We start from the raw sequence: 12533 nt of genomic DNA, 5'->3' as shown, positions 1-12533 counted from the left end.
AGAAAAAACAGACATCTCCCATACTCAGCACTGGAGACCCTTAGCACTGTTGATTGTATGGGTTGTGAAATATTAGTTTAAGATGTGTTATATTCATTTATGCTGTGGAATATTTGTTTAATGATACAATGATGTGTTGTTTTTGTTTAACTCTGTAAAGCTTTGTTACTTTGCCTGCCTAAAACACCTGATTGGTCTGATAAAGAGCTGAACGGCCAATAGCTAGGTAGGAGAGGGATAGGCAGGGCTGCCAGGCAGAGAGAATAAATAGGAGGAGAAATCTTGGCTTGAAAAAAAGAGGAGCAAGAAAAGGAGGAGAGGAGCATGCCAGGGGCCAGCCACCCAGCCCCACAGCTAGCCACTGAGTAAGACGGAAAGAAAGATATATAGAATAAAGAAAGGTAAAAAGCCCAGAGGCAAAACATAGTTAAAGAGAAACGGGATAATTTAAGTTAGAAAAGCTGGCTAGAAACAATCCAAGCTAAGGTCAGACATTCATAAGTAAGAATAAGTTTCCATGTATTTATTTGGGAGCTGGGTGTCAGGCCCCCAAAGAGCAAAACAAAAAACAAAAAAACAAAACAAAACAAAACCCAACTACAGGTGTGTGCATATACCTAGTCCCAGAGGTTGGTAAACTTCTGAAAAAGGTAGGAAAGTAAATACTTTAGGATTCATGGGCCACACTGTGTCTGCCACAACTACTCTGCTTTGCCATTCTAGCATGAAAGAAGTCACAGGTATGTAAAGGAAGGAATGTGGCCATGTTCCAGTCAAATGCTATTTATAAAGGACAGGGGACAGGATAGGAGTAGTTGGCTGACCCTGCTCTAGTCCCTCAGCTTACTCCCCACTAAACAGAGAAAATACTGAGTAAGGTTTCCTTTCCCTTGCTTTTTTCTCCCTTTCCCAAGGTTATATTGGAAAATCTAATCTATTATCTACTTTCTGCTCTCTTCCATTCCTAACCTCCTTTCCCCCAAAAATTCACTTAGAAAAGGGACTTGCAGTGTTTGTAAATAAGAGAAAATGAAATTCCAATAGTTCCAGGAAGGGCATATAGTATATATGGAAATTTTGTGGAGAAGAAATACTCTCAGTAAGAAGTAAGTCATACAAACTTTAAGCTTGGGGATAAAAACAACTTTCCGACACACGCTTTTGTAATAGACATGTATTAGATTATAAGCTTTGGAGACCATGTTGATTCAATTTAGCTTGGCTCAGACACATTGGCTCACTTCTGCTCTCTACTGCCTAAATGTCTGAGCTCCTTCCCCCTGCATGCTTACTGATTTGTCCCTGTGACAGGTCAGGGGTATGGACTGTACCTGGCCATCACAGAGTTCAACCAGGGACACTCGCTCTCGGCCTGCTTTAATGAGCTTGCTCTGGAACAGCTTGCCATCAAAGTAAATCCAGGGGCAGCAGTGCTCCCAAGGGACTGGCTGGCCACATGCATCATTGGCAAACAGAGCTGTGTCGACCCCACTCATGAACAGGGCAGCAAGCTGGATCCCTCGAGCATCCAGTTTCTCAATCTGAAACCATCAGAGAAAAAAATTAAGAAATAAGAAAAAAGAAATGAAAAACTTTAAGTCTAAAACAATCTAAAATCTGTGGCCTCATATGATTGGTTGCAGTTAAAATGCAGATGCCCTAAAAATATTGTATAAAATTATCTTCAGGCTATATTTATAAGGTATATATGAAACATAAATGAACATCATAGTTAAGATTTGGGTCCTATCCTAGGATATCTCATTGTGTGTATGCAAATATTAAAAATCTGGAAAAAAGTCTCAAATTTGAAATATGTCTGCTCATTTCTGTGCATTTCAGATAAGGGATACTTAACCTACATTGTCATTGGTAACATTATTATTGTTGTTGTTGTTTATTTATTATAATGTCATGTTGACTCTTCCAGCTAAATTAGACCATGCTGGGCTGGCAGGATGGTTCAGTGGCATTTGCTGCCAAGACTGAGTTTGATCCCCAAGACTCACATGGTAGAAGGAAGAGAACCAACTCATTCAAAAATTGTCCTCTGACCTCCACACTCCTTTCATGGCACACATGTATCCCTCTGTACTATACCCCCAAATACATAAAAATACATGTAAAATAGTTTTTAAAAAATGATCTTACTCTGAAACTCAGGCTGATCTCACAGTCACAGTAATCTTCCTGCCTCAGTTTCCTAAGTACTGGGATGACAGTCTTGAGCTACCATATATATTGCCTTTCAGTAGTTATTTCAGTACATAAGTAGCTTTTTTTGTTTGTTTGTTTTTGTTTTTGTTTTTCAAGACATGGTTTCTCTGTGTAGCTTTGCGCCTTTCCTGGATCTCGCTCTGTAAACCAGGCTGGCCTTGAACTCACAGAGATCCGCCTGCCTCTGCCTCCTGAGTGCTGGGATTAAAGGCGTGCGCCATCACTGCCCGGCACGTAAGTAGCTTTTATGTCCACCTTTCCTTGAAATGATTTAGATCAGTGGTTCTCAATCTTCCTAATGCTGTGACCCTTTAATACAGTTCCTCATGTGGTGATGACTCCCAACCATAACATTATTTTATTGATACTTCATAACTGTAACTTTGTTACTATTATGCATTGTAAATATCTGATATGCGACACCAAAGAAGTCATGACCCATAGGTTGAGAACCTACAATTTTTTTTTGGTTTTTCGAGACAGGGTTTCTCTGTATAGCTTTGCGCCTGTCCTGGATCTCGCTCTGTAGACCAGGCTGGCCTCGAACTCACAAAGATCTGTCTGGCTCTGCCTCCTGAGTGCTGGGATTAAAGGCTTGTGCCACGACCACCTGGCCGAGAACCTACAATTTAGAGGCTGCTCATTATTCTGTCCATCAAATTTGAAAATTTCAAAAAGTGAAAACCAAAGAATATTCAATACTGATGATAGTGCAGTGAAATAAATGGGAAATCATATAAATGCTGAGGATATACATTGCAACTAAGTAACATAGATCAAGAAGTTTGAAAATATTCACATTTGCCAACTCAATCAGTTCTAGCCAGATGATGGTACATGGACTTGGGAGACTGAGGCAGGAGGGCTGCTTCAAGTTCAAGGCCAGTCTGGGCCAAGACAATATATCTTCTCTCAAACCAACCAGCCAACCAACCAACCAAACGAAAAAGAACCTCTTCTGCCAAGCATGCTAGAGCTCAGATATAGTCCTGGCTACTCAAAAGGCTGAGGGGATAGGATCATCTGAACCTAGGAGATGGAGTTGAGCCTAGGTAACACAGAAAGTTCCATTTCAGAAATAAAATGTTCCAAAGTCTGAAGCATTTTTGAGTGCTGACATGATGCCAAAATTGGAAAATTCAATACCTAGTCTTATGAGACAGGTTGCAGTCAAAATACAGGTACACTAAAACTGTTATACAGGATTATAGACTATATTCGAAGGAAATGCACATGTCAATAAAGATGTATGCATAAGCATGCAATTATCACATTACATATATTAATGAAAACTAGAAATAATCTATATGGCTAACATCATAATAATTAAATGATACATCCGTATGATAAAAAAATTACTAAATTTTTAACACAAAGTAAATATGGACTATGATAAGTTAAAAAGAAAGTACAATACAGTTGTCTCTCAGTATTCTTGGGGAACTGGTTTCAGGACCCCTTGAAGATAACTAAATCAATGGATGCCCAAGTCCCTTATGGAAAATGGTATGTTTGTATATAGCCTACACAATCCTTCTATATGTTAAATTAGCTCTATATTACTTTATTATGAACAGATTTCATATTGTATTGTTTGGCAAATAATGACAAGAAATAAAGTTAAGAGGAATCATTTGGAGTTTTAGAGATTTATTTTTTATTTTATGTGTATGAGTGTTTTGCCTGTATGTACACAAGTGTACCACTTGTTTGAAGTGCCCCTGGAGGCCAGAAGAGGGCCGTGGATTCCTTAGAACCGAAGTTATAGATGGTTGTATGTTGTGGATATTAGGAACCAATCCTGCATCCTCTGCAAGAGAAGTGAGTGCTTAGAGCCATCTCACCAGACTCCAAGTCTATTTTATTGTTTTGTTTGAAATCTCCACATACTCTGGGCTGGTCTTAGACTCTTTACCTTCCTGCCTCAGCTTTAAAGCATGTAATTTGTGCTTGTTTTTTGAGCCAAGGTGTCACTACATAGCCTAGGCTGGCCTCAAACAAATGACCCGTCTCCTGCTGCATCCTCCTGCAGCAGGGATTAGAGGATGTTCCACTATGTGTATTCTTTGTTTTGTTTTCAAATGGTCTCAGGCCTTTCATTTTACATCTTTTTAAAAAATAACTTATTTTTATGAGCATTGATTGGTGTTTTGCCTGCATATATGCCTCTGTGAGGGTGTCAGATCCTCCAGAATGGAGTTATAGACAGTTGTAAGTTGCCATGTGGGTGCTGGGAATTGAACCTTGGTCCTCTGGAAGAGCAGCCAATGTTCTTAACCACTGAGCCATCTTTCCAGCCCCCTCATTTTAACATCTTACCACCAACTCTCCATTTATCCAGACTATCCTTATCTTCAGTGATGTTAAGTGCAAATAGTATTTGCAAAATTCCCCATTCTCTTAAAACCACGTGTTTGTTGAAGTGAGGTTACTTTCCTCTCTGCCACAATTTCTGACAAATTTTCTATTTCTTCCTTCTTGCAGGTGGTTACATGCAGTTGTTTAGAAATTCATAATATCTCATTAGATCCTCTTAAATATCTGTAGGCTACATAGTGATGCCATTCTTTCCTATAATTAATAAGCTTTATTTTGTCAATTTATTGATTAATCTGAATAAAAGCTTATAAATTCGGAAAAAAGAAAGAAATTGCCTTCATCAGATTGGTCTATGAGGGAGTCTTAGGGCATTTTCTTGATTAATGATTGATGTATGAGCAAGCCATGAGGAGCAAGCCAGTTAGCAGCACTCCTTCATGGCCTCCGCTTCAACAGTTCCTGCCTCCAGGTTCCTGCCTTGAGTTCCTGCCAGGGGGTAATAATGCCAAGACTGAAGCACAAGGCAACCTGTCTTTAGTCTGCCTACCATACCACTATCTTCTATTGCTTTAGTTCTTGGTGTCTTTACTTTCTTCTTTATGCTTTTGTGTTTCTTCCAGGATTCACAACCCTTCTTAAGTGTGTTTTGGGAGAGGGGCCAGTAATGAGATGGCTCAGCAGGTAGAGGAACTTGAATTTGATCCCCAGATCTTCCAAGGTGGCCCGAGAGAACTGACTACTGAGAGTTGTCATCTGACCTCTACATGTCTACTGTAGGACACACACGCCTATACTCACACACTAAAGAAAGAAATACAAAGTAAGTAGTGGGAGATAGACATTTACTCAGCGACAAGTAGGGATACTAAGGTAAGTCCCTGCAACATACCTTATTAGTGACGGAAACCTTACCATGATTTACAAGCCCTACAAAGTATCTTTTTCTGAGTCTTCTCATTCATCATTATGGGGGGGGGGGTAATATAGCAGCATCTCTTGGTTTTACTAATAGAAGTATCTATTTGGCTAAGGTAAATAAAACACTTACCTATAGAATTATTATTTTCCCTCGCTCCAAAAGGAAAAGACTTAGAGTTGAGGTACGAGTTTACGTAGAAACGGCCCATACCTATAAATCTCAGCACTTGGGAAGTAGAAGCATAAGGATAAGGAGTTCAAGGTCATAAGGTCATCTGTACTGACACAGAGAGTTTAAGCCAGCCTGAGACCCTGTCTCAAAAAAAGAAAAAGAAAAAGAAAAGCCTAAAAGGCAGAAGAATTTTAAATGACGGTGGACTAAATTAAATCACCTTGAGTTCTTGAAGCTGATCTGGTTCATAAAGCTGGGTAGACACAGCCTGTGCAAGGAAGGTGTCAAGTTCATGGCGATGCAGGATTCGACCACCAGGCCACTGAACCATGTATCTAGAAACAAAAACATCAGTATTTGATCACGATTGTCATTCATGTCACACGCACTTCCTAAGAACCTAAAATGGTGCCACACATTTTAGCACACGCCTCTAATCCTATTACTTAGGAGAAAAAGGCAGAAAGATAGAGTTCCAGGCTAGCCCAGGCTTCATAGCAAGACACTATCAACAACAACAACAACAACAACAACAACAACAACAACAACAACAACGGCTGGAGATGTAGCTCCGTAGTAAAGAGCTTGCTTAGTATGCACAAGGCACTGGAATCTATCTCCCAAACTGTAAAACAAACACACAAACATGCACACACAAAAACTCCACAACCTTATCAGGGACCAAACTCTGAGCTAGTTTACAGTGATTCCAAATCTGAGTGGTAGAGGAGACAGGCATAAACAACATTGACAGTACAGTGTGTTATGAATCAAGAAAAAAACTACGCAGGGTTCTTTGAGAACACAGGAGAGTTCAAACGGTTAAGGAAGTCACCCTGAAAAACTCAGCAGGAGCAGAGTTTCAAGGGAATCGGATAGTTATTGAGACATCAGGTAGGAATAGGATGCTCTAGGATAGTCTGGAGTATTATGGAGGCATGATTTGGCAAGATGCACCTGGTTTGATATTGCTTAATGACAGCGGGTGAAATCATAAAGTAGGTCACATCATAGTCTCCAAATAAGATTAGGGAATGTGTATCTTTGTCCCCAAATTGTAGGAAGACATTTAAGGATTGTTAACAGGAGTGTGATAATGACATGCATACCAGTTGAGAGGTGACTGCATCTGTGGCCAAAGGCATTGTCAGTAGGAATGAAGTTGTCTGGGAATAAAGATAAGAGCTACCAGTGTATAAACCCATAAGGTTTGGTCGTAGGAATTTTCCCCCACAGTGCTAGGGATGGAATCCAGGACTACACGTATGTTAGGTGAATGCTTTGTCACTTCCAACCCTTGGCCACAGGTTTAAGAACTCTGGCTTGTGAAGATGACTTGATGTCACGGTACCATTTTTAAAGCTAGGAAATGCAGGGCGAGGCAGTGGTGGCACGTCTTTAATCCCAGCACTCAGGAGGCAGTGGCAGGTGGATCTCTGAGTTCAAGGTCAGCTTGGTCTACAGAGGTAGTTCCAGGACAGCCAGGGCTTCATGGAGAAACCTAGTCTTGATAGATAAAACCAAAAAAAAAGGGGAGGGCTGGAGAGATGGCTCAGCAGTTAAGAATACTGACTGCCCTTTCAGAGGACCCGGGTTCAATTCCCAGAACCCACATGACAATTCTCAGCTGTCTGTAATTCCAGTTCCAGAAGACCCAACACCCATGGCAAAACACCAATACCAATATACCATGGCAATATACCAATACCAACATAAAATATAAAAAAATTAAAAAAGGAAAAAGAATCTACTAATTAGGTACCTATTCATGAGTATTTGAATTGATTATCCACAGACTGAATGTGTCTTAAAGATACAGTGTCTTATAGATACTGAAAATGTAGAGACAGATAGAAAAAACTGCAAATATATCAGCATAAAATATGCATTTAGCTCCTTGAAGGCCCATAAAACAATGAAGAAGCATAACTTCTAAAGTTGTACAAGACTTTAGAAACTTGGCATTTAAAGCAAAGGGTGCCTGGACAACAGATGGGATATATTCCTGGGGACACTGGCCCAATTACTACAGCTACAATCTGGCATGGCATCTGGAAACCTCTCTGAGCTACTGTCCTCCCATGGGCAAAAACCAAAACCAAACCAACCAACCAAACAGTATAAGCAACCTTACTACCACTAGTTTTGATTCAAGCTCAAAGTCCTATTCCTTTGAATTTTACAATGATTCTGGAGTAGCAGGATGACAACAAATCCCGTGACTTCTTTAGCAACTCAGGATATGGAGGCGGGAACTCTGCAACCCACAAAACTTCCTTTTGCCTAGAGCATTCTGGACCCTCTTTCCCACTCATACTTTGTTCACTTGGGAAATTTATTCATATTTTATATTTTATGATACTATATGATTTAGTATCAGAATAATTCATAGCTTGTATCTTCCATAAAGTGTTCTTTTTACTAATATTTTTTGCCTTGAAGGCTATTTTCATAGTTTCTTGGTTTAGCTTTACTTAAGCTTTTGTTTTTAAACCTTTTATCCTAGTTTGTTGACAACTGTAAAGAAAAAAAAGGGAAGATAATGAACAACAAATGCATTCATACTGGGAGTTTCAAATGTTACCATCTAGCTAGGACATGAAAGGTACACATAAAAGACATTTAAAATTACAGACTGTGTGATTAACAGAATGAAGTTTAAATGCTTTACTGATTTTCCACAAAGAATTTATTCAAATGTCTCTGTGAGTTACCAGAGGTCTAGGACCTTTTATTTTCTTGATGATATTTGTTTAGAATTCCTCATTTATTATAATTATAAAGTACATGGCATAGAGTGGGTATTTGTAAATATTTATTGGAAGAATAATGTATCAATCAGGTCATGATAAAACAAATGACAAACCAAAAGCAAATATATCCACAATGAAAACTTTAACTAAAACAAAGCTTCCAAAGTAGAATTCTTTGAATTGCTTACATCTTGAATGTTATAAGAGAAAAATGATCCGAAGGAGTCAGGTGTGAGAACGGTGAGCTCACAGAAGGGGCATGATGGCGCAGATTGTGCTGAGTGCTGACTAAATGGACCTGGAGAACCAGAGAGGGCTCTACAGAGGAAGAACTAACTTACTTTATTAGGGACCAGAGCTTTTTGCTTGGTTTGATTTACATTCCAGTGTTAATCTGAAATCTCTCTTGCGCCTTAGTATAAAACACAGCACAGTAGGTGCTCAATAAATATTTGCTGGACAAATCAGTTACCGTCAGCATAGGCTAACCTCCATTCTTGAATCAGTGCTGCTATTCAACTGGTGTTGAATAAATGTTGAGATACAGTGTAGGGACTAACAAGTCAATGGTGTGCAAGGATCAGAAACAGGGTAGCAGAAAATAATAATTAACATTTGTTAAATCTACCAACATTCAGGGTGGTTCATCATGTGCTATTTTCCAAATTATATGATGCCACTGAAGATTTTCTCTGGCAAAACCATCTCATGGAGGTTATTAGAGAGTTGGCTCAGTGGTCAACAGCACTTACTGCTCTTGTGGAGGGCTTGGCCTTGGCTCCCAGCAACCACATGGTGGCTACCAACCATCTGTACTTCCAGTTCCCAATGATTCAACGCCCTCTTTTGGCCTTTGTAGGCACTGCATGCATGTGGGGCACAGACAGACATGCAGGCAAAACACCCAGACACAGAAAGTAGAATAAAAATACATGAATATAAAAAAATAATAAAACCTATATCATGATTATATTTCCCAAGGAACTTTTTCATTTTCAGTGACAAGACAGCATCTTTACTATAACATAATTTTAGACAATACATGCAAGTATTATATATTCTACTACAGTTTATAGAGTCAACTATAATTTCTTCATATATAGTAAATTCCTGTGATATTGTAGACACATTGATAGGACCTTTATTTGTAGGGAATATAGTGACAAAGAATACATATTTTGGAAGCTAACATGAATGTAGAGCACTCAGCGTTAGTACATAACACAGCACGCAGTTCTTTTTTTTGGTAAAACTCTTTTTTAGATACTAAATTCTCATACATATATACAAAGATTTGTTACTAGCCTATTAATTTTGTGCTGTTTCCCAAGCCAATACCATACTAACTTAAATAATTGATAGTCCTTCCTTTTATGCTACTTCTAATTTTTTGAGCCAGGGTATCTCTGAGTAGCCCTGGCTGTCCTCGAATTCAATTGTAGATGAGGCTGGTCTTGAACTTGAAGATCTGCCTGCCTTTGCCTACCGATTTCTGGGATTAAAGCTGTGTGTCATTACCACCTGGCACACCACTTCTACCTTTAATTTTAAGTAACATTAACGAATCTGTGCTGACTCCAAATTTTCAATTCATTCTAATTCAGAAAAATGTAAAATGATTGGGATGGAGTGGTAGAGCACTTGGGGAGAATGACATCCTTTTTTATTTGGCTTTTCAAGACAGGGTTTCTCAGTGTAACAGCCCTGGCTGTCCTGGAACTCACTCTGTAGAGCAGGCTGACCTCGAACTCACAGAGATCCATCTGCCTCTGCCTCTCAGGTGCTGGGATTAAAGGCATGCGCCATCACCACCCAGCAAGAATGACATCTTCATGATTAATATTTACAGTCCACAAAGTTTACATCTACTTATGTCTTTTTGGCTTTTTCCAGGAATATTAAGCATAATAATTATTTGAAGTGCTGGAGTTTGAACCCAGGTCCTCACATGCATGCACTCTACAACTGACCAGCCCTCAGCATAATGATTTTAAGGTTGATTCATGATGTGGTCTGTTATCAGTAGTTTGACTTAATTGCTACATAATTTTCATTGATGGACATACCTCAGTACGTTTATCCACTTACCAGTTGATAGATAATTAGGTTCTTTGAGCTTTTTGGCTATTATGATTAATACTTCCATTAATATTCAAGTCTTTCTGTGGGCATATCTTTTCAGTGCTCTTGGAGCGACAGCTAGGAGTGAAATGAATGAGTCATCTGATATATACACATTTAATCTTTTGAGAAAATAATAAATTTGGGGGCTGGAGAGATGGCTCGGTGGTTAAGAATGTTTGTGGCTCTTTCAGAGGACCCAAGTTCAGTTCCTAGCACCTACCTCAGGTAGCTCACAACCACCTGTAACTCCAGCTCCAGGATATGATGCCCTCTTCTGGCCTCCACAGGGATCTTCACACACATGACATATACTCACACAGACACAGACACACACACACACAAATACAAAAATTTGGAAAAAAAAATCTTATGGAAAAAGAAAATGGCAAACCAGATGGAAATGTACCTCACTGGTAAAGCGTTTCCTACTGTATGCAAAGCCATGCTTTTTTTGTTTGTTTGATTTGTTTTAAACAATATCTAATTTAAACTAAGAAAATGGCAAAGTAGGCTCCAAAGTATCTATACCTCTTTGTAGTTTTTCAATATTTTAAAAATATTTGTTATGGTCTTTTTAATTAGAATCATTCTGACTGAGTGAAGTAGTATTTAGTACTATCAGTTTTCTTCACCAAACTGCTGGCAGTCTTAGAGTAGTAAGGCAAGAGACAGAAACAAAAGAACGTAAGTAGGGAGGAAAAGTCAAGTTGTCCCTGTTTTCAGGGGTATGATCTCATACTTAAAAATCCTAGAGAATCCATCAGATCTGATAAACAATTTAAGCAAAGTGACAGAATACAAAAATCAGCATTTAAAAAAAACAGATTTCCTACACACTGGTGAAAAAATAACTTGCTGAGAAAACTATCATAAAAATTATTTAACTTAAAATAACCTCAAAAACAAAGCAGAACAAAACTATAGCTAACAATAAATCTAACTGATCAGTGGTTCTCAAATTTTCTAACATTGTGACCCTTTATAGTTTCTCATGTTGTGGTGACTGTCAACCATAAAATTATTTTCATTGCTACTTCATAATTGTAATTTTGCTACTGTTATGAATCATAATGTAAATATCTGATATGCAGGATATGTAACCCCCCAAGGGGTCATGACCCACAGGTTGAGAACCACTGGGATAGACGAAAGGACTCTACAATGATAATTATAACACCCCAAAGAAAGATGACAAAAGATGTCCTTCCATGTTCATGGATGAGTTAATATTGTTAAAGTTGCCATACTAATGAAATTCATCTACAGATTCAATGCAATCCCCCATCCAAATACCAACACCCCCCCTTTTTTTTTTAACAGAACTAGAAAATAATCCTCAAAATTATATGGAAGCAGAAAAGACCCCAAATAGAAAAAAAAAGTACTTCTAAAGTTATAACACCCAATTTCAAATTATACTACAAAGCCATAGTTGATAACAAAAATCATGGTGTTGGCACAAAACAGGCATGTATAACAAAGGGCTGGAAAGAGAGGAGCGTATGTAGACCTCATATCCTCAGAGATTTGGTTCTTGGCCAAGGTGACAAGAGCATACACTGGAAGCCAGAGTCATTTTAACAAATGGTACTTAGGAAACTAGGCAACCCCATGCAGAAGCCTGAAACCGGCTCACTCTTATTCTACATAAAATTCGAATCAAAATGGATCAAAGGTCTTAACATAAAACTCAAAGTTCCCAACTACACGTGGAAAACAGAGAGGTTGGCACAAGGAACAATTTTGTGACTAGGAAGCCAACAGCTCAGTGAAACAGCAAGTGCAGATGATAGGCTTGCATCCAATCCCAAAGTTCTGCATAGCAAAGGGGAGGATAGAATGTGCATGCTCATATTCACAGCAACAATTTCACAGATCAAGTTAGAGTCAGTTTAGGTGCCAATCAATGGATGGGCAAATAAAATGTGCTATTTATACAGTGTAGTTATGAGTCAGCCTCAAAGAACAAAATTATGTCATTTGCAGGAAAATCGATGAAACTAGAGGTTATAATATAAAATTATTGGGCC

General features: G+C 38.7%; 1 protein-coding gene across 2 annotated transcripts in view; it reads right to left on the bottom strand.

Moving 5' to 3' along the window:
• Nucleotides 1–12533, bottom strand: part of Fam120c (family with sequence similarity 120 member C) — a 125698-nt gene that overhangs the window by 10475 nt on the left and 102690 nt on the right. Inside the window, exons 11-12 of one of the 2 annotated variants that reach the window (XM_059250142.1) lie at nt 5847–5961; nt 1332–1541 (exon numbers count right to left, since the gene is read on the bottom strand). In XM_059250142.1, the coding sequence (XP_059106125.1) occupies nt 1332–1541; nt 5847–5961 (325 nt within the window). The remainder of the gene's footprint in view (nt 1–1331; nt 1542–5846; nt 5962–12533) is intronic. The other variant, XM_059250143.1, reaches the window with a different exon arrangement.

Source organism: Peromyscus eremicus, chromosome X, assembly GCF_949786415.1.
Source record: "Peromyscus eremicus chromosome X, PerEre_H2_v1, whole genome shotgun sequence".
NCBI classification, from domain to species: Eukaryota; Metazoa; Chordata; class Mammalia; order Rodentia; family Cricetidae; genus Peromyscus; species Peromyscus eremicus.
This window is presented reverse-complemented; position numbering and strand designations above follow the sequence as displayed.